Source organism: Oncorhynchus mykiss, chromosome 18 (genome assembly GCF_013265735.2).
Source record: "Oncorhynchus mykiss isolate Arlee chromosome 18, USDA_OmykA_1.1, whole genome shotgun sequence".
In the NCBI taxonomy this organism is placed as follows: domain Eukaryota; kingdom Metazoa; phylum Chordata; class Actinopteri; order Salmoniformes; family Salmonidae; genus Oncorhynchus; species Oncorhynchus mykiss.
This window is the reverse complement of record NC_048582.1, coordinates 25,408,748-25,434,404: the sequence shown is the minus strand read 5'-3', so window position 1 is coordinate 25,434,404 and position 25,657 is coordinate 25,408,748. Positions and strand designations below refer to the sequence as shown.

The 25,657-nt window shown below is 43.1% G+C and overlaps 1 protein-coding gene across 1 annotated transcript; it reads left to right on the top strand.

Moving 5' to 3' along the window:
• Nucleotides 1-7,321: 7,321 nt before the first annotated feature.
• stat1-1 (signal transducer/activator of transcription) lies at nucleotides 7,322-24,005 on the top strand (the record flags this gene model as incomplete). Its single annotated transcript, NM_001124707.1, is given in 21 exon segments — nucleotides 7,322-7,449; nucleotides 7,652-7,796; nucleotides 7,962-8,057; nucleotides 8,210-8,296; nucleotides 9,966-10,044; nucleotides 10,146-10,237; nucleotides 11,130-11,281; nucleotides 11,402-11,560; nucleotides 13,113-13,205; nucleotides 13,310-13,369; nucleotides 13,485-13,596; nucleotides 13,718-13,759; nucleotides 14,103-14,186; nucleotides 18,029-18,127; nucleotides 18,322-18,457; nucleotides 18,580-18,635; nucleotides 18,739-18,830; nucleotides 22,796-22,935; nucleotides 23,026-23,214; nucleotides 23,661-23,736; nucleotides 23,885-24,005. Coding segments are annotated over 21 exon segments (2,238 nt in total), but the record flags the coding sequence as incomplete, so codon positions are not given.
• Between the last annotated feature and the right edge of the window lie 1,652 nt (nucleotides 24,006-25,657).

Below are 25,657 nucleotides of genomic sequence, written 5' to 3'. Positions count from 1 at the left end.
GAGGATCACTCGTTTCAGAATAACTGTGGATTAAGTTAGATCAAAAGCACATACATGTAACTGCCAAAATAAAGGAAACACCAACATAAAGGATCTTAATAGGGTGTTGGGCCACCACAAGCTATCAGAACAGCTTCAGTGCGCCTTGGCATATATTCTACAAGTGGACCCAAACCATGCCAGGAAGATCTACCCCACACCAAAACAAATAGTTTCTATGCCTCATTTACTCAAGTGTTTTCTTTATTTTGGTAGTTACCTGTATTCCAACCATTTGGGAAGCATGCTAGCCTAATATAGAACAGCTTGTTGCATTGCCTTAAAACCTATAGAAGGGTTTTGGAACCTCTTACTATGGCAATTTGACTGTTAAACTCATGGTACGCTAGTAATGGCTGCCAGTCCTGACTTGAATAGGAACTGTGATCTATGGATTATATTTATATGGTTTGTTGCCGCTGTCAGTTTGCCTTTTACACATTTCTAAATACAATTGCGGGGAAAACATATTTTTCTCTCACAAATCCCAACAGCAGCACTGTATAGGCCTACTTACAGTATCTTCATCATTGGGTGAGTCAGTGTGCCACTGGAAAGTTTATTTAGTAGCCTACTGTAACCTATAATATATATACTGAACAAAAATATGAATGCAACGTGTAAAGTGTTGGCCACATTTTTCATGAGCTGCAATAAAAGATCCCAAAATTTGTCCATACATTTTCCAAAAAGCTTATTTTTCTCAAAAACTGATGAGTATTTCTGTCTTTAGTGAAGCCCTTTTGTGTGGAAAAACTCATTCAGATTGGCTGGACATGGCTCCCCAGTATGTGGACCTGGCTCCCAAGTGTGTGGGCCTATGCCCACCCATGGCTGCACCCCTGCCCAATCATGAGAAATCCATAGATTAGGGCCTAATTAATTAATTTAAATTGACAGATTGTTTTACATTGACAGAAACTCAGTAAAATCTTTGAAAATGTTGCGTTTATATTTTTGTTCAGTATATATATTTCCTCCTGTCAGAACTAGAAGCACAAGCATTTCGCTACAATCGCATTAACATCTGCTAACCATGTGTCAATGACAAATACATTTGATTAGATTTTTTTTATGTGTTCTCACTTCATTGAGCTGGGCTATTCTTTGAATGCAGACCAAATCGTTTTTATTGATCTCAGTTTGTCAGTGTCAAAGTAGACAATCATTATATATATATAAAAACTATGATTTATAAATCGGGCCATGCCCATTTCCCCAGTTTCAGCAGAGGCTCCAGCTACTTTCACTTTCCCTGAAAACACGTGGTAAACACTTGGCTGTTCTGATCAGTGTCCTCCTCCTTCTGAACGGCAGCAGATAATATAGTATTTGCTTTAGATGGTTTGCTAATGTTTTGGGGAAATTTGCGACGCGTCAACAAATACAAACATGTAATCTATCTTTGATTACAGTTAATGAAAACTGAATTTGATCATTGTCTTCTAATATCCACGAAAATACTTCAGATGGACGGCGAAGGACATCATGGGAGGTTGTTAATCTATCGGAACAGCCCTGTCCGGTTTTGTCTGGCAGCAAAGTCTGCGTCTTGATTGGCTATCGAAAAAGAGTCTGAGTAACCCTGATCATATGCGAAACTCCTATTGGAGAAGACATTCTTCTGCATATGGGCGTCATCATCAGACTATAATGCTACAGATAAAACCATAAGATTCGTTTTAAAATATATATTTGGTTACGCTGTTTGTTGTAAGTGACCTGATTGTACTTTTGTAGCGGATCTGCAACAGGAAACCATCATCTCTTCAAGTCTTTAGTTCGTGATTTGTTGTCCATAGGCAAAGTAAAAGGTAAGGCGATCTATAATTTATAACAGTGTTGATGACAGCCTCTATATCATCTCATTAGAAATTAGAAGGAAATCAACTACTTGCAATCTGTGTTTTGAAACGAGGAAGAACCTTTTTTGTTGAGAACGGGGAAATTAGGTGGTGGTCTGAAGCTAAAAAACGTGACGTTGCGCGATCCCCGTCGAGGGAGGAGCTGATGTTTTGTATATGACGGTAAAACATGCTTATGGTGACAATACAATGTGTTGGCACCTTCCATTCTTGCACATTTTCGCATAAAAAAAAAAATATTTCAACAGTCTGCGCAGGCAAATTTGCCGAACTGCTAAACCTGGAACCAATCACAACTCCCATAAATTTCCCTCGTGATGAAGGCAGCCAATGGCCTGCTTCTATTTTCGATGTAAACACATCCTCTTGTGCCAACCTCAAGCTGCTGCCTTGAACAGATATAACTATCTCCCAAAGACTGAAACAGGATAAATACACATCACCAAAAGTATGTGGATACCACTTCAAATGAGTGGTTTCGGATATTTCAGCAACACCCGTTGGTGTATAAAATCGAGCACATATACAAACATCGGCAGTAGAATGGACTAACTAAAGAGTTCAGTGACTTTTAACGTGGAACCGTCGTTTTTTTTTAAAACTTGATTTAACTAGGCAAGTCGGTTAAGAACAAATTCTTATTTTCAATGACGGCCTAGGAACAGTGGGTTAACTAGTGTCTAGTTTGAGAAACAAATGCCTCAAGTCCTCAACTGGCAGCTTAATTAAATAGTGCCCTCAAAACACCAGTCTCAACCAACAGTGAAGAGGTGACTCTGGGATGCTGGCCTTCTAGGCAGAGTTCCTCTGTCCAGTGTCTGTGTTCTTTTGCCCATCTTAAATATTTTATTTTTATTGGCCAGTCTGAGATATGGCTCTTTCTTAGTAACTCTGCCTAGAAGGCCAGCATCCCGGAGTCGCCTCTCCACTGTTGACATTGAGACTGGTGTTTTGAGGGCACTATTTAATTAAGCTGCCAGTTGAGGACTTGAGGCATTTGTTTCTCAAACTAGACACTAATGTAGTTGTCTTCTTGCTCAGTTGTGCACCCACTCTTTCTATTCTAGTTAGAACCAGTTTGCACTGTTCTGTGAAGTGAGTAGTAAACATCGTTGTACGAGATCTTCAGTTTCTTGGCAATTTCTCACGTTTTGTAGCCTTAATTTCACAGAACAAGAATGGAATAACGAGTTTCAGAAGAAAGTCCTTTGTTTTTGAGCCTGTAATCGAACCCACAAATGCTGATGCTCCAGATACTCAACTAGTCTAAAGAAGGCTAGTTGCATCTTTAATCAGCACAACAGTTTTCAGTCATGCTAACATAATTGCAAAAGGGTTTTCTAATGATCAATTCAGAGTCAGTGGAAAGGCCTCTTTAGTGTCCTAAGTTTTCATAACTGTGTCCTTAATTGCCTACCATATGTAAGCTGTTAGTGTCAACCGTTCCACAGGTGCATGTTCATTAATTGTTTATGGTTCATTGAACAAGCATGGGAAACAGTGTTTAAACCTTTTACAATGAAGATCTATGAAGTTATTTGGATTTTGACAAATTATCTTTGAAAGACAGGGCCCTGAAAAAGGTTAGTATTTTATTTATTTATATATGTATATATATATTACACAGTTGAAGTCGGAAGTTTACATACACTTAGGTTGGAGTCATTAACTCGTTTTTCAACCACTCCACAAATGTCTTGTTAACAAACTATAGTTTTGGCAGAAGAAAGTAAAAGTGCAATATGTGCCATGTAAGAAAGCTAATGTTTAAGTTTCTTGCTCAGAACATGAGAACATATGAAAGCTGGTGGTTCCTTTTAACATGAGTCTTCAATATTCCCAGGTAAGAAGTTTTAGGTTGTAGTTATTATAGGAATTATAGGACTATTTCCCTCTATACCATTTGTATTTCATTAACCTTTGATTATTGGATGTTCTTATAGGCACTTTAGTATTGCCAGTGTAACAGTATAGCTTCCGTCCCTCTCCTCGCTCCTCCCTGGGCTCGAACCAGGAACACAACGACAACAGCCACCCTCGAAGCAGCGTTACCCATGCAGAGCAAGGGGAACAACCACTACAAGTCTCAGAGCGAGTGACGTTTGAAACGCTATTAGCGCGCACCCCGCTGACTAGCTAGCCATTTCACATTGGTTACACCAGCCTCATCTCGGGAGTTGATAGGCTTGAAGTCATAAACTGCGCAATGCTTGACGCACAACGAAGAGCTACAGGCAAAACGCACAAAAGTGCTATTTGAATGAATGCTTACAAGCCTGCTGCTGCTTACCACCGCTCAGTCAGATACTTGTATGCTTGTATGCTCAGCCAGATTATATGCAATGCAGGACATGCTAGACAAACTAGTAATATCACCAACTATGTGTAGTTAACTAGTGATTATGATTGATGGATTGTTTTTTATAAGATAAGTTTAATGCTAGCTAGCAACTTACCTTGGCTTACTGCATTCGTGTAACAGGCAGTCAGTCTCCTTGTGGAGTGCAACAAGAGGCAGATAGTTATAGCGTTGGACTAGTTAACTGTAAGGTTGCAAGATTGGTTCCCCGAGCTGACAAGGTGAAAGTCTGTCGGTCTGCCCCTGAACGAGGCAGTTAACCCACCGTTCCCAGGCCGTCATTGAAAATAAGAATGTGTTGCCTAGTTAAATAAAGATTAAATAAAGGTGTTAAAAAAAATGGCCAAATTGGTGTCCAAAAATACAGATTTTCGATTGTTATGAAAACTTGAATTCGGCCCTAATTAAATCGACAACTAGTTTGAGGATCTGAGGGCCATGCCAAATCTTTTCGGTCTCCTGAGGGGAAATAAGCGTTGTCGTGCCCTCTTCACGACTGTCTTGGTGTGTTTGGTGATGTGGACACCGAGGAACTTGAAGCTTTCAACCTGCTCCACTACAACCTCATCGATGAGAATGGGGGCGTGCTCGGCCCACCTTTTCCTGTAGTCCACAATCATCACCTTTGTCTTGATCACGTCGGGGGAGAGGTTGTTGTCCTTGCACCACACTGCCAGGTCTCTGACCTCCTCCCTATAGGCTGTCGTGTCGGTGATCAGGCCTACCACCGTTGTGTCGTTGGCAAACCTAATGATGGTGTTGGAGTCGTGCTTGGCTATGCAGTCATGAGTGAACAAAGAGTACAGGAGGGGACTTTGCACACACCCCTGAGGTGCCCCTGTGTTGAGGATCAGTGTGGTAGATGTGTTGTTACCTACCCTTACCACCTGGGGGCGGCCTATCAGGATGTCCAGGCTCCAGTTGCAGAGGGAGGTGTTTAGTCCCAGGGTGCTTAGCTTAGTGATGGGCTTTGAGGGCACTGTGGTGTTGAACGCTGAGCTGCATAATGTTGGATGCATTGGAATATAATATTTAGGTGGTTTAATATATTAACCTTCCCACTAACCTTCTAAAAGTTGACGATGCCAAAATCTAGTGTGAGACATGTTTCCGGTAATGTTTGTTTCATGTATATACATTTGAACAAAGCACATCATCACAAATAGTTTTTCACCATTTATTGACTATGGAGACAAGTAGCGAATGTGGCTTAGGGAGTATTTGAAGTATCTAAATATAGTGTAACTTACCAATCAATGTAGTCTATATTAAGTACCGTGGAGGGAACAATCTTACAATGTTGCCGTCCATACATGAGCGCTTTACCATCTATGCCAGAAACCCGAACCTCTGCTAGAGACTTGAACTGTCGTCAATGCATGATTCGGTATTACCCCTTCTCTAGGAGCATTTGTGTGCCCAGGCCCCATAGGCGTATCAAAGACCCCACCCCACCCTGGTCACTAATGTAGATAACCGATGTAGAGAGAGACAACCTTAGCAGAATGCAATCTAAAGCTTGTGTGGTCTAGAGACGAGAGCTCTACCATCTATGGCAAAAGCCTGGGCTGCTGACGACAACAATATAATTCTCCCCATTGCATGTTACAATAGTAAAATGGTCTGTTTTGTCATGTGTTAAACTGATTCTACATTGAATTTAGTCTTTGAAATGTTCAAACAACCAGATGCATCTGTCGTTGGTGTTCTTCAACTCCAAAATGTACTTGGACTGTGTAAGACAACCCACAAAGAAAAGACAACAGGCAAATATACACATGTGGTCTCAATGTCTAAATAGTGACTGACGGCAGGGCGAGTTCAAATGGCAGCACTTGGTGAATAGATCAAAGGAGATAAAAGTGAGAGACGACAATTAATAAAGATGCTCAAACAAGCACATGTATCTGTGGTGGGTGTTCTTCAACTCTAAAATGCCCTAGACTGTCCAAGACAAAATCCACAAAGAAAAGACAACAGGCATATGTGGTCCCAATGTCTAAATAGAGACAGCAGGGCGAGTTCAAACTGCAGTAGGATGGTTCTCCTCACAGGTCCGTGAATCAGACAAAGCTTGGTGAATAGCACTTGGTTGATCTCTGGGAGCAGGACTCATGAGAGCTGAATAGATAAAGTGAGAGACCAGAATGAATCAAATCCATCATCACAGCAAAGGAATGTATTTTGTGAGCTAGAAAATGAACATTCTGACAGTCTGAGGCAGGGTGCTCTGCAATCATCCTAGTCCAGCTATTGACAGGGATAATGTGGCATTTCGTATTTGTCAGTATGAATTAAATGAGTGGGGCCTGCCTTGATGACTGTATTAGATGTACACTACTTGTCCAATAGATTTTTGTGGCCTTGAATTATTACTCCCGGAATGACATGCTAGCTAATGATAAACCTACAGTATCTGCTCCTGCTAGCTAGCAACATATCTTCTTATTAGCAAGTTAGCTATATTGCTAAGGTTGCTGTGTTCTAAGTTGGGAGTCGTTTTACAGCTTGCATTGACGGTCTCATGTTTCTATAACTAAATAGTTCAAAATAAATAGACTTGATACCCGATAGCAGTTTTGTCGGACGAAGATTGCTCTCGAGATGTCACCAGCTGTCTACTACCTTAGATACGGACACTGTGACTGGCAGACGTGATCAGCAGAGAGAGTACCATGAATAGTACACACGTTTTGAGTTTAGTACTCTAGCGAACATAAAAGGTATGTGTTTAAATGTTTGTGTTCAGAAGAGAAAAAAAACACTATGTAAAAACCAGCTCCTCCCTCGACAGAGATTGATCATCTCGAAAACTTAAGCAGATTCTGTCGCTTGCTACGGGCCATCACCTAAAGGGGTCCAGAAGGACCTTTACCTAGAACAGCAAGCTGATACAGGCCATATTGTAACCAAATACACGTCTCAAATCTAACGGTTATTGCTACCAGGTGCATTGATCCATGTTATAGTAGTTCCTGTCTCAATCTTAGACAATATGAATATCTTCATTTATTTCATTGCCTCATTTCATAACTCACTGTTACTCCTCCTTGATCAGATGGCCCAGTGGTGCCAGCTGCAACTACTGGAGTCTAAATACCTGGAGCAGGTCGACCAGCTCTACGATGACTCCTTCCCCATGGACATCAGACAGTACCTCAGCAAATGGATTGAGAGCATCGACTGGTAAGCAGTGACGGGAGGAGAGAGTCTGCTGTATTTAATAGATACATATAGATTCTATTCTACTATATTTGGATCTATGCCATTCTATTTTAGTGATGCTGAGACGCTGCTGTATAATGGATCTATAAAGCTCTAATATCGCTACTGTTATCTATTCACATAACTTCATCCGATCTCTTCCCCTGTGATTGAAACCCTGTAGGGAAAATGTGGCTGTTCAGGACTCCTTAGCAACAGTACGTTTCCATGACCTCCTAGCCCAGCTGGATGATCAACACAGCCGCTTCGCCCTGGAAAACAACTTCCTGCTACAACACAACATCCGCAAGATCAAGAGAAACCTCCAGGTATAGTATGAGCTCAGTCACGTCTGTGCCAGTGGCCTTCCATACTGTATTGCTTGTATGCTACAGTAATGATCTATAATAACTGTTTTTAGTATTATTCTGGTTATGACCCCAGTGTCTGAATGGTTTTTGGGATTTATAGTAATAAAGTACACACTTTCACAGGACCACTTTCAGGAGGACCCCGTTCACATGGCCATGATCATCTCCAGAAACCTGAAGGAGGAGCAGAAGATCCTGGCTGCTGCCAAAAGCATAGAGGTCCCCTACATTGACTTTTATTGACATGCATTGTAATTAACAAAATCACCACACTATCCACGCTTTCAGATATTGTAGGTGATACATAACTGTATATTGGAGCGTTTACATGCTTTAACTGTGAGGTTAAATGAACAGTATTTTCTTCTCAGACCAACAGAGAAAACACACAGACTAGCATGGTTCTGGAGAAACAAAAACTGGACAACAAAGTCAAAGACATGAAAAACAAGGTTCAGGTGAGTGATCGTTTCCATCATTATACTACACTGCTCAAAGAAATAAAGGGAACACTAAAATAACACATCCTAGATCTGAATGAATGAAATATTCTTATTAAATACTTTTTTCTTTACATAGTTGAATGTTCTGACAACAAAATCACACAAAAATTATCAATGGAAATCAAATTTATCAACCCATGGAGGTCTGGATTTGGAGTCACACTCAAAATTAAAGTGGAAAACCACACTACAGGTTGATCCAACTTTGATGTAATGTCCTTAAAACAAGTCAAAATGTGGCTCAGTAGTGTGTGTGGCCTCCACGTGCCTGTATGACCTCCCTACAATGCCTGGGCATGCTCCTATGAGGTGGCGGATGGTCTCCTGAGGGATCTCCTCCCAGACCTGGACTAAAGCATCCGCCAACTCCTGGACAGTGGTGCAACGTGGCGTTGGTGGATGGAGCGAGACATGATGTCCCAGATGTGCTCAATTGGATTCAGGTCTGGGGAACGGACGGGCCAGTCCATAGCATCAATGCCTTCCTCTTGCAGGAACTGCTGACACACTCCAGCCACATGAGGTCTAGCATTGTCTTGCATTAGGAGGAACCCAGGGCCAACCGCACCAGCATATGGTCTCACAAGGGGTCTGAGGATCTCATCTCGGTACCTAATGGCAGTCAGGCTACCTCTGGCGAGCACATGGAGGGCTGTGCGGCCCCCCAAAGAAATGCCACCCCACACCATGACTGACCCACCGCCAAACCGGTCATGCTGGAGGATGTTGCAGGCAGCAGAACGTTCTCCACGGCGTCTCCAGACTCTGTCACATGTGCTCAGTGTGAACCTGTTTTTATCCGTGAAGAGCACAGGGCGCCAGTGGCGAATTTGCCAATCTTGGTGTTCTCTGGCAAATGCCAAACGTCCTGCACGGTGTTGGGCTGTAAGCACAACCCCCACCTGTGGACGTCGGGCCCTCATACCACCCTCATGGAGTCTGTTTCTGACCGTTTGAGCAGACACATGCACATTTGTGGCCTGCTGGAGGTCATTTTGCAGGGCTCTGGCAGTGCTCCTCCTGCTCCTCCTTGCACAAAGGCGGAGGTAGTCGTCCTGCTGCTGGGTTGTTGCCCTCCTACGGCCTCTTCCACATCTCCTGATGTACTGGCCTGTGTCCTGGTAGCGCCTCCATGCTCTGGACACTATGCTGACAGACACAGCAAACCTTCTTGCCACAGCTCGCATTGATGTGCCATCCTGGATGAGCTGCACTACCTGAGCCACGGTTGTAGACTCCGTCTCATGCTACCACTAGAGTGAAAGCACCGCCAGCATTCAAAAGTGACCAAAACATCAGCCAGGAAGCATAGGAACTGAGAAGTGGTCTGTGGAGAACCACTCCTTTATTGGGGGTGTCTTGCTAATTGCCTATAATGTCCACCTGTTGTCTATTCCATTTGCACAACAGCATGTGAAATTTATTGTCAATCAGTGTTGCTTCCTAAGTGGACAGTTTGATTTCACAGAAGTGTGATTGACTTGGAGTTACATTGTGTTGTTTAAGTGTTCCCTTTATTTTTTTGAGCAGTGTATATGTTGATTCCGTCAGTGATTTGCAGTACGTGTTCATGCATGTCAGGTTTGCCATCTATCTGATCCAACGCGTTTATCTCACTTGCTAGGAAGCGGATCAGAATGTAAAGTCTCTGGAATACCTTCAAGATGAGCATGACTTTAAGGAAAATACTCTTAAGAACAGAGGTGAGGTGTTTTATTCTCTATCTGTAGTAGATCATCTATTTACAGGAATCTGCGTTTCAAGTATAGTCAGTAAGATGATGTTTTTCCTTCTCCCACTTTAGAACATGAAATGAACGGGCTGACACCGAAACAGCTGGAACACGAGAAGCTGCTGATTGCAGAGATGTGTTTGAAGCTGAAGATCAAGAGAGGGGTAAGAGGGGTCAGGATGAGGTTAAACGGTGACGTTTTATCATGACATTGTACTGTGAATTTTAACCGATTTGTTTACGCCTCAATCACCACTAAAACTACATGTATTTTAGTCATTCAGAACAGTTGCGACTAAGGGTGCTTTCACACCAAATTGGTTTGGTGCATTTGGACTGGTGTGAACATTATATCCGCACTTGGGAGGGCACTAAACAATGCACAGGGGTTCACTCAAAAAGGGTGGTCTTGGTTCAATTCAATTCGTACAACTGCTGCGGTTCGCTGAAGGTGAGAATGCAGTCAGCCAAAACACAGGAAAAGAGGTTGCGCATTATTTTTGATTGTTTGACAGCATTTTATTTAATGCTCGCAGCATCATCACTTGAGGTCTCTGAAACATTTTGTGAGTAGCAACGCATTCGTGAGTGCATCCAATGCAGGTTAGGGGAGCCGGGGGGTTATACCGGGGGGCTATACCGGGGGTATAGCTGAATATAGCCTATTCACCTTGCAGTTAGAGCGGCTATTGCGCTACGTTTCCTCCTTCGTGTTGTTGGAAGACCAAAGCGAAAGTAATATGAAGATCGGGACACACAAGTGATGCTTTAGAATAATCAGAGATGGATTTAACGTGAGCATTTAAACAAATGATTTTTATGGATACATGGTTTTGTTGAGGAATTTTTTGTTCGTTTGACATTTGGAAATGTGAAACCAATCGGATCAAATAGGAGGGAAAAGACAATGTTAACAAATAGATTAGAACTATATCTCAAAACTATATGTGAAAACGCCCTTAGTGTATTATCCAGCAATAACCAGCCTACTAACGTTGAAGAGTAGATAATAACTGTTCTTTGTGTGCATGGGACTTTACTTAATTTCCCCCACAGGAAGTGGTTGGCCAGTTGGCGGAGGTGCTCAACATGGCCGAGGCGGTCCAGTCAGACCTGATCTCAGAGGAGCTGGCGGAGTGGAAGAAGAGGCAGCAGATCTCCTGTATCGGAGGACCACCCAACGCATGTCTGGACCAACTGCAGAACTGGTGAGGAGGCTCGTTCATTCTTTCGGGCATCTCTTGTCTGATCAAGCAAAAATATGAATTTAGGAACCCAACAAATAAAGTAATCTTCTTATTCGGCTTCATCTTCTTCTTCCCCTGTAGGTTCACAGCGGTGGCGGAAAGCCTGCAGCAGGTGAGGCAGCAGCTGAAGGAGCTCCAGGAACTAGAGCAGAAGTACACATACGACAACGACCCAATCAAACAGCAGAAAGGCTTCCTGGAGGGGCGGGCCCTGACACTGTTCCGGAACCTCCTAGAACAGTGAGTGACACCACATTTGTATTCCAATGTTAAAGGACCATTCTGTGTTTTTCGCTGGTGTTTGTGATTATTTTATTGTTTTTTTTCCCCAATTTTGTGGTATCCAATTGGTAGTTTACAGTCTTGTCCCGTCGCTGCAATTCCCGTACGGACTCGGGAGAGGCGAAGGTCGAGAGCCATGCGTCCTCTGAAACACGACATTGCCAAGGCTCACTGCTTCTTGACACAGTGCTCGCTTAACCCAGAAGCTAGCCGCACCAATGTGTTGGAGGAAACACCGTACAACTGCCGATCGCAGTCAGTGTGCATGCTCCCGGCCGCAACAAGGAATCGCTAGACAGTGATGGGACAAGGACATCCCGGCAGTCCAAACCCTCCCCTAACCCGGAGGACACTTGGCCAATTGTGCGCCGCCGCATGGGTCTCAGCCGGCTGTGACATAGCCTGGGGTCGAACCTGGGTCTATAGTGGCGCCTCTAGCACTGCTATGCAGTGCCTTAGACCTCTGAAAGTATTCAGACCCCTTGACTTTTTCCACATTTATGGAAACCACCAGACTCAACATCAACAGTGAAGAGGCAACTCTGGATGCTGGCCTTCTAGGTAGAGTTCCTCTGTCCAGTGTCTGTGTTCTTTTGCCCATCTTAAACTTGTATTTTTATTGGCCAGTCTGAGATATGTCTTTTTCTTTGCAAATCTGCCTAGAAGGCCAGCTTCCCGGAGTCGCCTCTTCACTGTTGACGTTGAGACTGGTGTTTTACGGGTACTATTTAATGAAGTTGCCAGTTGAGGACTTGTGAGGTGTATTTTTCTCAAGCTAGACACTCTAATGTACTTGACCTCTTGCTCAGTTGTGCACTGGGGCCTCCCACTTCTCTTTCTATTCTGGTTAGACAGTTTGCACTGTTCTGTGAAGGGAGTAGTACACAGCGTTGTACGAGATCAGTTTCTTGGCAATTTCTCGCATGGAATTGCCATCATTTCTCAGAACAAGAATAGACTGACGAGTTTCAGAAGAAAGTTATTTGTTTCTGGCCATTTTGAGCCTATAATTGAACCCACAAATGCTGATGCTCCAGATACTCAACTAGTCTAAGGAAGGCCAGTTTTATTGCTTCTTTAATCAGATCAACAGTTTTCAGCTGTGCTAACATAATTGCAAAATGGTTTTCGAATGAGAAATTAGCCTTTTAAAATGATGAACTTGGATTAGCTAACACAACATGCCATTGGAACACAGGAGTGATGGTTGCTGATAATGGGCTTCTGTACGCCTATGTAGATATTCCATAAAACATCTGCTGTTTCCAGCTACAATAGACATTTATAACATTTACAATGTCTGCACATTATTTCTGATCAATTTGATGTTATTTTAATGGACAAAAAATGTGCTTTTCTTTCAAAAACAAGGACATTTCTAAGTGACCCCAAACTTTTGAACGGTAGTGTATATATACTGTATATTCTACCCATTTGTTCTTGAAGAATATCTTAATGCCTCTATACAATATATCCCCTCTAAATTCCTTGTGTCTATGGTGTTTCTCAGTTCCTTGGTGGTGGAGAGACAGCCCTGTATGCCCACACATCCACAGAGACCTCTGGTGCTGAAGACACAGGTGCAGTTCACTGTCAAGCTCCGGTAAGCACAACACAACAGCACCTCCCGTCTGTAGTTCCTCCCGTCAGTAGTTCCTATGAATCTGTCCAGACCTGGTTGAGTTTTGATTAGCATTTTCTCTCTAGATTTCTTGTGAAGCTCCAGGAATTCAATTATCAACTCAAAGTGAAAGCTTTGTTTGACAAGTAAGTGGATGAGTGTGGTAGAATATATGTGTTTGTCCGTTGTTATGCCCTGCTCTTGAATTTGTGACGTGAATACATAACTAAAGAAGGAATGCACATTGCGTTTTCCCTCCAGGGACGTTACAGAAAAGAAAGGGTTTCGTAAGTTCAACATATTGGGCACCAACACAAAAGTTCTGAATATGGAGGAGTCAAATGGAAGCCTGGCTGCAGAGTTTCGCCATTTGGTAAGCTGGCACCATTTACAACTGGCATACAGGGCATTACACCTGAACGAGTTGTCCCGATTTTCCATTTGGACCTGCACTGTCATCACTCCTTACAGTTTATTCTCTGGTCTCAACACAGCAACTGAAAGAGCAGAAAGTAGCCGGCAACAGAACAAATGAGGTGAGAGATTACCTGGGTTATATGACTGCCCTATAATGACAAGGTGATCAGTTACAGTCAATTCATTCCGATAGATATGAGAAGTGCTAAGCACAGCGTGGCACTGAGTCCTAGGGTGGGTCACAATGATATCTCTTTTCTCCTGAAGAGTGCACTCGTTCACCACTTCCCACATATGTTAAAGCATTGAATTGGTATGGTTCGGAGGGAGTTTCCATCATATTTCTCATACCAGTCATTTTCCTTTCAAATCAGGGAAGTGAACAAGTGCAGACTTTTGGAGGAAGGCAAGACAATTGGGACATAGCCCCTAATGTGTTGCTGTCTGACCGTGTTATTCCAGGGGCCTCTCATTGTGACAGAGGAGCTGCACTGCATCTGCTTTGAGTCTGAACTCAACCAGTCAGGTCTGGAGCTCAAGCTAGAGGTAAGTGATCTGAAATATAGTTCAGAAAGGAAACACCAAGTAGAATTTTTTAAATATTTTTTTTTACAATTGATTTAAGAATGAATAATGCAAGTCGTGGCGATATAGGCTCTACTCCTTCAGGGTAGCTCACTGCCCATGCAAAGCATCAATATCTAAAATGACCTACAAGCAGGAAAACAGAACCTAACAGGTCGAGGCTGGGGTGATGGTGGGAGTAAAGAAGCAAACGGATACTAGCAGGATGTGTTAGCAGAATCAGTCATCTTAAATAGAACGCCAAATAAGGTGAAGGGGATCGTTACTAGCATCTAATTGGTGCCATCTCAGCTGATGCTGAAGCGGGCACTCGGCTTCCTTTTCTGAACTGGCTTCGCTATATTTCAGAAAACAAACACCACATAGAAATATGTTTAACCATTTATTAAATAATGAAGATTTCAAGTCTTGGCGATATAGGCTCTGTTACATCAGGGGAGCTCACTGCAACAAGCAAAGCGTTAATATATAAAATTACCTACATGCTATACCAATCCCCCAAATCAGCAGAACCATACACACTATGTGTCACTACTGCAGAAAGTGCCATTGAGACATGATCAAATAGACCAGCTAGGTCATCCTACCATTACAAGACTATACAATGTGTGAATATGAACCATGTGTAGAATGCGCTGTGCAACGTATGTCTTGTACAGTGCCTTGCAAAAGCATTCATCCCCCTTGGCGTTTTTCCTATTTTGTTGCATTACAAGCTGTAATTTAAATAGATTTTTATTTGGATTTCATGTAATGGACATAAACAAAATAGTCCAAATTGGTGAAGTGAAATAAAAAAAATAACTTGTTTCAAGAAATTATACAAAATAAAAAACTGAAAAGTGGTGCGTGCATATGTATTCACCCCTTTGTTATGAAGCCGAGTTCAAACAGGTGCAGTTAATACAGGTAATGAGTGGAGAACAGGAGGGCTTCTTAAAGAAAAAACGAACAGGTCTGTGAGAGCCGGAATTCTTACTGGTTGGTAGGTGATCAAATACTTATGTCATGCAATAAAATGCAAATTAATTACTTAAAAATCATACAATGTGATTTTCTGGATTTTTGTTTTAGATTCCGTCTCTCACAGTTGAAGTGTACCTATGATAAAAATGACAGACCTCTACATGCTTTGTAAGTAGGAAAACCTGCAAATTCGGCAGTGTATCAAATACATCCCACGGAGCGCCATTCAATCCATTATTAAAAAATGGAAAGAATATGGCACCATAACAAACCTGTCAAGAGCGAGCCGCCCACCAAAACTTACAGACCAGGCAAGGAGGGCATTAATCAGAGAGGTAACAAAGAGACAAACGATAACCCTGAAGGAGCTGCAAAGCTCCACCGCGGAGATTGGAGTATCTGTCCATAGGACCACTTAGTACACTCCACAGAGCTGGGCTTTACCGAAGAGTGTCCAGAAAAAATATATTGCTTAATGAAAAAAATAAGCATACACGTTTGTTGTTCGCCAAAAGTGGGAGACTCCACAAACATATGGAAGAAGGTACTCTGGTCAGATGAGACTAAAATTTCGCTTTTTGTCCAAGGAAAGCGCTGTCTGGCGCAAACCCAACACCTCTCATTACCCAGAGAACAACATCCCCACAGTGAAGCATGGTGGTGGCAGCATCATGCTGTGGGGATATTTTTCATCGGCAGGGACAGGGAAACTGGTCAGAATTGAAGGAATAATGGATGGTGCTAAATACAGGGAAATTCTTGAGGGAAACCTGTTTCAGTCTTCCAGAGACTGGGACGGAGGCTCACCTTCCAGCAGGACAATGACCCTAAGCATACTGCTAAAACAACACTTGAGTGGTTTACGGGAAAACATTTAAATGTATTGGAAAGGCCTAGTCAAAGCCCAGACCTCAATCCAATTGAGAATCTGTGGTATGACTTAAAGATTGCTGTACACCACCGGAACCCATCCAACTTGAAGGAGCTGGAGCAGTTTTGCCTTGAAGAATGGGAAAAAAATCCCAGTGGCAAGATGTGCCAAGCTTATAGAGACATACCCCCAAGGCTTGCAGCTGTAATTGCTGCAAAATGTGTCTCTACAAAGTATTGACTTTGGTTGGGGGGGTGAATTGTTATGCATGCTCAAGTTCTGTTTTTTTTTTGTCTTGTTTGTTTCACAATAAAAAATATTTTGCATCTTCAAAATGTTGTGTAAATCAAATGACACAAATCCCCCCAAAAATCCATTTTAATTCCAGGTTGTAAGGCAACAAAATAGGAAAAATGCCGGGGGGGGGATACTTTCACAAGCCACTATAGTTCTCATATGACACTGGTGACCCTTGCTTGAGGCAAGGTGAGCTGTTATCTTAGGACAAATATACTATCTAACTAGCAACCGTAAGCAGTACGGACCCAACCACCCTGGAGACGCACCGCCGGGTGCTCACACTGAAACTAAATAAGTAATCATCTGACGGGTCAGCATAAGGAGATATTTTTATCTAACAAGCAAACGTAAGCAATATGAGCCAGTCTACCACCTGCAGCTACGGTGCCTTCAGAAAGTATTCAGACCCCTTGACCCCTAGATGTTAAAATGTGAGTGTCCATAATGCAAACAGTACTTAAGAGATAATGCAAGATTAAAGGGAAGGAGCACTTAGTGTATCTCAGACTGAGGAACCCATAAAGCCATCATACGGGCCCGCCTTTGGAAAAGTGCAATGCAACTACAACACTTTTGCCTCAACTTGGACTCAAACTTGTGCTACTGAGAGAGAGCGAGAGAGAGAGAGGCTTTTCCTAAGGCCATGAGAGTAGCGGAAAGGTTGATCCTGATTAGGCTGCGCACATAGCATAAAACAACATGCAGGTGCATGCACGAGTGTGCAAAGGGAGAGTGACATGATCATCTAAAACCTAGGTCTACAATATAGTCTGAGAGAAGATAGATGATGACCTGATAACAAGAAGAAATAGACCAAATAGATACTGAAATATGCCTGCATATTAGTTAGCTCAGAACAGAAGCGGCAAGTATAGCTATAATTGCACACTATTTCAGACCTGCACGTTAAATTGAGTGTTTTTAGCTAAATGTATAAGGGAAGGTCCCAGAATGATTAACCTACAGTCAGAATATGTACGGAATTATAAATGTGACTGGAAGACACCGTAAATGTATAGCTGATACTATAGTGTCTTGCAGCGGTCTGGTGTCCCGCGCGACACATAATAGGCTACTATCTAGACTGCCCTAAACAAATTTGCGGCCGCATGAGACCAAATACTATCAAATCGGCGTGATAAGCACCAACCTGCTCGTGTCATCAAGAAAACATTGGTACTCGCTGTATATCGACGCATAAAGACTAGTGTAGGCTACTTCCTCCTGTATAGGCGAGTCAATTTCTATGTGATGGGGTGTTAACCGAGCGCACAGACCCTGCCCGATACTGGCATTGGAAATAAAAAACAAATAAAGTATACAATACTCCCGAGACAAATCTACGAGCTAGCTAGTTGTAGCCGCTATTGACAACAGCAGAGCAGCGACGTGGATTGATCCTCGCAGCCAGACATGCCACATGAGCATATTGAATGAGGTTCAAATCAGAAAAACGCAGCATAGTGAGAAGCGGCTAGTTACAGCAGCAGCGTCAATGCTGCAAAAGAAGCAAACGCATACTAGCAATCACAGCTGAGGCGGGGACTCAGGTTCCCTATCTGAACTGGCTTCTATTTATATTAGGCCTACACTCCCATTTTCATAAGGTCCAACAGCACTCTGACCTTATTTAATTTGACTTTCTCTGGCCTCTGGTCCTTCTTAGACCATCTCCCTGCCCATCGTGGTCATCTCCAACGTCAGCCAGTTGCCCAGTGGCTGGGCCTCCATCCTGTGGTACAACATGCTGACCAGCGAACCCAAGGTAGAACAGTGCATTCATTCAATTTAACCTTTATGTATACATGTAATTTGCATTGAGATCAAATCTCATTGCAAGAGAGACCTGTTCAGAAGGCCAACGCATTAGCCAGTCTAAATCAGATTTTAAAAAATTGACAGTACACAAACGCACTGCTCTCCTTTTCTGTCTCGCTCGTTTTCCCTGGTCTGTCCCAGAACCTGAAGTTCTTCCTGAGCCCTCCTGCAGCATCCTGGGGTCAGCTGTCTGAGGTGCTGAGCTGGCAGTTCTCCTCTGTCACCAAGAGGGGACTCAATGAAGAGCAGCTAGGCATGCTGGCCGACAAACTACTGGGTGAGTCATGATGGGGGGGGATTGGCTTTTGTTATGTTACCATACTTCTAATAACGTTGCTGGTTGATTTACAAACTCCCGATACTTCATGATGAGGTTAACCTAGATACATTTTCTAACAGGCCAGAAAGCACAGAGGAATCCTGAGGGCCTTATCCCCTGGACCAAGTTCTGTAAGGTAGGTCATGACTACAATATACAGAATACAACATCTTTACAGTTGTAATATAGAAGGACCTAGTAATCCATCTAGACATCTGAAGACACATTGTCTACTGTAGAGTCTCAATGAGAAGAGCTTTCCCTTCTGGCTGTGGATCGAAGCTATCCTGGACCTCATCAAGAGACACCTGCTGTCCCTGTGGAACGATGGGTGAGTTAGTTCTTTATCAGTCGGTTGAACATTATCATTATCTGCGTTAGCAGAATGGTATCCATAGCTGCAATTTCTCAGCACAAAAGCAAACAACTACACTGTTAAGCTCTAGTAAGCTGAGGAACCCTCAATTCGGTTCTCTTATATCGAGGCAGAGTTGTTTTGATAACTGGTTGAGGAATTTGGTAGCAACAGCATTGAGTCACAATCAGTCGATTCTTGTAAAAATGGAAAAAGTCGGTGTTTGTATTCGATAAAGGTTTGTATTGAAAGTATGAATTTCAGCACACCGCTGAAGGAACGCAGTTGTATATGACAAACATAGGTACAGGTAAGCTTTTTCAGAATTTACATTTTTACGACAATCAATTGATGGTGACTCAATGTTGTTGCTAGCAAATCCCGCGACCAGTTATTAAAACTCAACTCCGCCTCGATATAAGAGAACTGAGTTGCGCGTTCCTCTTGCTAGCTCTAATGGACTACCAGGGACCACACATGGCTGAATCAGGTACAGTGCATTCGGAAAGTATTCTGGGAAGGGCCCCTTTTCCACATGTTCTTACTTTACAGACTTATTCTAAAATGGATTCAACAAAAATCCTAATCAATCACAGTACCCCATAATGACCAAGCGAAAACAGGTTTTTAGAAATGTATTAAAAATAAAAACATAAGTATTCAGACCCTTTGCTATGAGACTCGAAATTGAGCTCAGGTGCATCCTGTTTCCGGTGATCATCCTTCAGATGTTGCTACAACTTGATTGGAGTCCACCTGTGGTAAATTCAATTTATTTGACATGACTTGGAAAGGCACACACCTGTCTATATAAGGTCCCACAGTTGACAGTGCATGTCAGAGCAAAAACCAAGCCAAGAGGTCGAAGGAATTGTCCGTAAAGATCCTAGACAGGATTGTGATGAGGTACAGATCTGGGGAAGAGTACCAAAAAATGTCTGCAGCATTGAAGGTCCCCAAGAACAGATTGGCCTCCATCATTCTTAAATGGAAGAAGTTTGGAACCACCAAGACTCTTGCAAGAGCTGGCCGCCCGGCCAAACTGAGAAATCGAGGGAGAAGGGCCTTCGTCAGGGAGGTGACCAAGAAACCAATGGTCACGTTGACAGAGCTTCAGAGTTCCTCTGTGGAGATGGGAAAACCTTCCAGAAGGACTACTATCTCTGCTGCACTCCACCAATCAAGCCTTTATGGTAGAGTGGCCAGATGGAAGCCACTCTTCAGTAAAATGCAAATGACAGTCTGCTTGGAGTTTTTCAAAAAGCAACTAAAGGACTCGCAGACCATGAGAAACAAGATGGCGCCAGAGAGGATGGCTGCCACTTTATTGGATCTTAACCATCCGTGCCATTTTTTTTTTTTTCACATTGTATTAAAAAAAAATCTTACCTAATGTTGCTGCTACCTTCTCTTATGACCGAAAAGAGCTTCTGGACATCATAACAGCGACTACTAACCTTGAATTGGTTCATTTATGAGTTGGGCGAGAAGGATTTACTCCAGACACCCGAACAGGCCCTCATCCCCGTAAGACAAGGCGTAGCGGTCTATGTATATTTGTAAACAACAGCTGGTGCACGGTATCTAAAGGAAGTCTCAAGGTTTTCCTCGCCTGAGGTAGAGTATCTCATGATAAGCTGTCGACCACACTATCTACCTAGAGAGTTTATTTGTATTTTTCGTAACTGTCTACATACCACCACAGACCGACGCAATGAGCTGTATACCACCATAAGCAAACAGGAAAATGCTCATCCAGAGGCGGCGCTCCTAGTGGCCGGGGACTTTAATGCAGGGAAACTTAAATCAGTTTTACCTAATTTCTTTCAGCATGTTAAATGTGCAGCCAGAGGGGAAAAGAACTTTAGACCAACTTTACTCCACACACAGATGCGTACAAAGCTCTCCCTCGCCCTCCATTTGGCAAATGTGACAATAATTCTATCCTGATTCCTGCTTACAAGCAAAAATTAAAGCAGGACGCACCAGTGACTCGGTCAATAAAAAAGTGGTCAGATGAAGCAGATGCTAAAATACAGGACTGTTTTGCTAACACAGACTGGAATATGTTCCGGGATTCTTCTGATGGCATTGAGGATTACACCACATCAGTCACTGGCTTCATCAATAAGTGTATTGATGACGTAGTCCCCACATTGACTGTACGTACATACCCCAACCAGAAGCCATGGATTACAGGCAACATCGGTACTGAGCTAAAGGGTAGAGCTGCCACTTTCAAGGAGCGGGACTCTAACCCAGAAACTTATAAGATATCCCGCTATGCCCTCTAACGAACCATCAAACAGGCGAAGTGTCAATACAGAACTAAGATCGTACTACACCGGCTCAGATGCTCGTCGGATGTGGCAGGGCTTGCAAACTATTATAGACTACAAAGGGAAGCTCAGCCGAGAGCTGCCCAGTGTCACGAGCCTACCAAATAAGCCTGCTAGCCTGCACGAGCCTGCTAAATAACTTATATGCTTGCTTCGAGGCAAGTAACACTGAAACATGCATGAGAGCATCAGCTGTTCCGAACAACTGTGTGATCACCCTCTCTGCAGCCGATGTGGGACCATCATAGTCCCTGTGCCCAAGAACACCAAGGTAACCTGTCTAAATGTCTTCCGCCCCGTAGCACTCACGTCTGTAGCCATGAAGTGCTTTGAAAGGCTGGTCATGGCTAACATCAACACCATTATCCCAGAAACCCTAGACCCACTCCAATTTGCATACCACCCAACAGATCCACAGATGATGCAATCTCTATTGCACTGCACTCTGCCCTTTCACACCTGGATGAAAGGAATACCTACGTGAGAATGCTATTCATTGACTACAGCTCAGCGTTCAACACCATAGTGTCCTCAAAGCTCATCACTAAACTAAGGACCCTGGGACTAAACACCTCCCTCTGCAACTGGATCCTGGACTTCCTGACAGGCCGCCCCCAGGTGGTAAGGGTAGGTAACAACACATCCGCCACGCTGATCCTCAACATGGGGGCTTTTAGGGGTACGTGCTCAGTCCCCTCCTGTACTCCCTGTTCACTCATGACTTCATGGCCAGGCACGACTCCAACACCATCATTAAGTTTGCCGATGACACAACAGTGGTAGGCCTGATCACCGACAACAATGAGACAGCCTATAGGGAGGAGGTCAGACTCCTGACCGCGTGGGGCAAGGACAACAACCTCTCCCTCAACATGATCAAGACAAAGGGCACAACAAAACATATTCCCCCTCGGGAGACTGAAAATATTTAGGTGTCACTTCTGGAGGAAACCTAGCACCGGTGAAGAATGGCGGTGGCAGCATCATGCTGCGAGTATGATTTTCAGCGGCAGGGACTGGGAGACTAGTCAGGATCGAGGGAAAGATGAACGGAGCAAAGTACAGAGAGATTCTTGATGAAAACCTGCTCCAGAGTGCTCAGGACCTGAACCAGACTTGAACCCAATCGAACATCTCTGAAGAGACCAGAGACCTGTAAATAGCTGTGCAGTGACTCTCCCCATCCAACCTGACAGAGCTTGAGAGGATCTGCCTAGAAGAATGGGAGAAACTCACCAAATACAGGTGTGCCAAGCTTGTAGCATCATACCCAAGACAACTTGAGGCTGTAATCGCTTCCAAAGGAGCTTCAACAAAGGGTCTGAATACTTATGTAAATGTGATATTTCAGTTTTTTATTTGTAATAATTTCTAAAAACCTGTTTCTGCTTTGTCATAATGGGGTAGATTGATGAGTAAAAAAAACAATTGATTCCCTTTTAGAATGAAGCTTTAACATAACAAAATGTGGAAAAAGTCAAGGGGTCTGAATACTTTCCAAATGCACTGTACATTTACAGAATTTTTGGACAATGTGAATTTCCCCTGTCAAATAGACGTAGAGGTTAAGAAATGTTTATTTTCTTTTTCTCACCCACACAGTTGCATCCTGGGCTTTGTGAGTAAGGAGAGGGAGAAGGCCCTGCTGACTGGGAAGTGTCCAGGCACGTTCTTGCTGCGCTTCAGTGAGAGTAGCAGAGACGGAGCCATCACATTCACTTGGGTGGAACACGACCAATACAGTGAGTCTGTGAAAACACACACCACACACAGCGGCCCTGTAGCCAATTACAATTAAAAGGTTGATATATCTTGATGTGTGTGTTTTGCAGATAAGCCTGTATTCCATGCAGTGGAGCCCTACACCAAGAAGGAACTGTCTGCCGTCTCTCTGCCTGACATCATCCGCACCTACAAGGTGATGGCAGCTGAGAACATCCCAGAGAACCCACTCCGCTTCCTCTACCCAGACATCCCCAAAGACAAGTCCTTCGGAAAGTACTACGCTAGGGCCTCAGAGGGTAAGCAGCCAGTGACCACTTTGTTTTCCAATCCTCTGCGAATATTATAATAAATAATATATGCCATTTAGCAGACACTTTTTTATCCAAAGCGACTTAGTCATACGTGTATACATTTTACGTGTGGGTGGTCCCAGAATAGAGAAGCATTACTGAAATCCACTTCCATTGTCCCACAAAGAGTGGCTGAAAATTCTTCTCTCTTCAGTTTGCTCCTCAACCATTCACCTTGGTAGCGATAGTGTTATTTTTGATTTACACAAAGCCCCTGTAAGGACCCGGATGTCTGTTTGGTAGACCATCGGGGTTGTGTTTTATGACCAACCTCTCTATCAATCTATTTTCTCTGTATAGCATTGAACGACCATAGGAGTTGGCTATAGATCACAGACAGATCTGGGACAAGTGGTCTTTATATCACTGGTCCACCATTTTAAATGTTTCAGCATCGGAGCCCATGGATGTGGAGAGCTCCAGCAGCACAGGGTACATGAAGACAGAACTCATATCAGTGTCAGAAGTGTAAGTCTCGAGTATCCTTCATAATACTCAATATTCATTTCGTTAAAAGGTAAAGATGCTATAAAATTCTTTATTTGTATTTGCAATAGTCTGGTTTGAGTATGATTTTATAATCTGATTTAACTGTTATTTTCACAATGTGTTCTAGTCACCCATCTAGACTGCAAGACAACATGATGCCCATGTCGCCAGACGTGTTCGGAGAGCTGAAGAGGAGCGTTGCACCAGTGTTCCAGTGTTGGACTGGTCCTAAGGAAATTGATGCTGTGGTGAGTCAAACTTCCCCTCTGGTGTTTATTCAATTCAATTCAATTGCAGTCTGATGCCAAACACTAAGAATTGAACAATGCATTAATTTGGGAATATGTCCCTTGAATTTCTCGTCCATTGTTGTTCTTTATCATACTCAGACGTCTGATCTCGGAGAGTTTTTAGCTGAAGACTTTCAGGTATTGTGAATGGTACCGGTTTCTCCGAATAAGCATGCCTTTGCTAGTAATAACAGGCTGTGGGCGATGTTTCAATAGTGCCAAATAATCACTGGTACCTACTGTAGTAACCTGCGGTACAATTGTTTTGTGTTTTCAGCATGAGGCTCATGTATGCATGATTGTCTGTAGTCTGCTACATTTCCTAACCAGTACGCAAACATCCTCTAAAAATCCTTCAATCCCTTGAGATTGGAATGAATGTGTGTGTATTGCAAATTCAATGTCATCATGGTGCCATTTATTTTGTCCCTCTGACCAATGGTAGTTTTGCATCCATAAAGACATTTTGCTCATGTTGACATTTTATCCATCCCTCTGTAGATGTTTGAGAACACACCTGACTTGGACCGCAACTGAGCCAACAGACATGTGGGACCTGATCTTTTAGTTTTATACTGAAGCCTATTTCATTTCCATCCTTTACCCTCCTTGAACTTCAGTAGTCACGTTCCAGAACAAATACACTTTTTGTTTGTACTGAGTCAGTTTTAGAAATATACATTACACTTATAAATTATTAGAGATATATATATATTACACAATGATATATATATATATATATATATATATATATATATATTACACAATGAATAATTTGGTGATAATGTGCATGAACATAAAGCACTTAGCTAACTACTGTAACATTTGTATAATGAATGAATAGGGACTCCTATGTCTTTCCATGCCAATATTCAACAGCATACAGTCCCGTGTGGTTAACTTGCGACGCCGTGGCTATGGGATCGATTGTCATGGGGGACCAGTTAAAAGTGTGAAAATGTATGCACTCACTCTGGATAAGAGCGTCTACTAAATGACTCCAAAAAAGGAATAAAGGGAGATCTCATCCATCTTTAAAATGATATCTTTATTGTTTGATCATTGAAATAAATACAGTACCAGTCAAAAGTTTGGACATTCCAGGGTTTTTCTTTATTTTTGACTATTTTCTACATTGTAGAATAATAGTGAAGACAAACTATGCCGCACCAATGTGTCGGAGGAAACACCGTGCACCTGGCAACCTTGGTTAGCGTGCACTGCGCCCGGCCCGCCACAGAAGTCGCTGGTGCGAGATGAGACAAGGATATCCCTACCGGCCAAACCCACCCTAACCCGGACGATGCTAGGCCGACCTCCCGGTCACGGCCGGTTGCGACAGAGCCTGGACCTCACTGTTTTCTCATATATTTTTCATCGCCCCAGTCTGAGGTCCTGTGCGCTCTGGAGCAGGTTTTCATCAAGGATCTCTGTACTTTGCTCCATTAATCTTTCCCTCGATCCTGACTAGTCTCACAGTCCCCCCCGCTGTAAAACATCACCACAGCATGATGCTGCCACCACCATGCTTCACCGTAGGAATGGTGCCAGGTTTCCTCCAGATGTGACACTTGGCATTCAGGCCAAAGAGTTTTATCTTGGTTTCATCA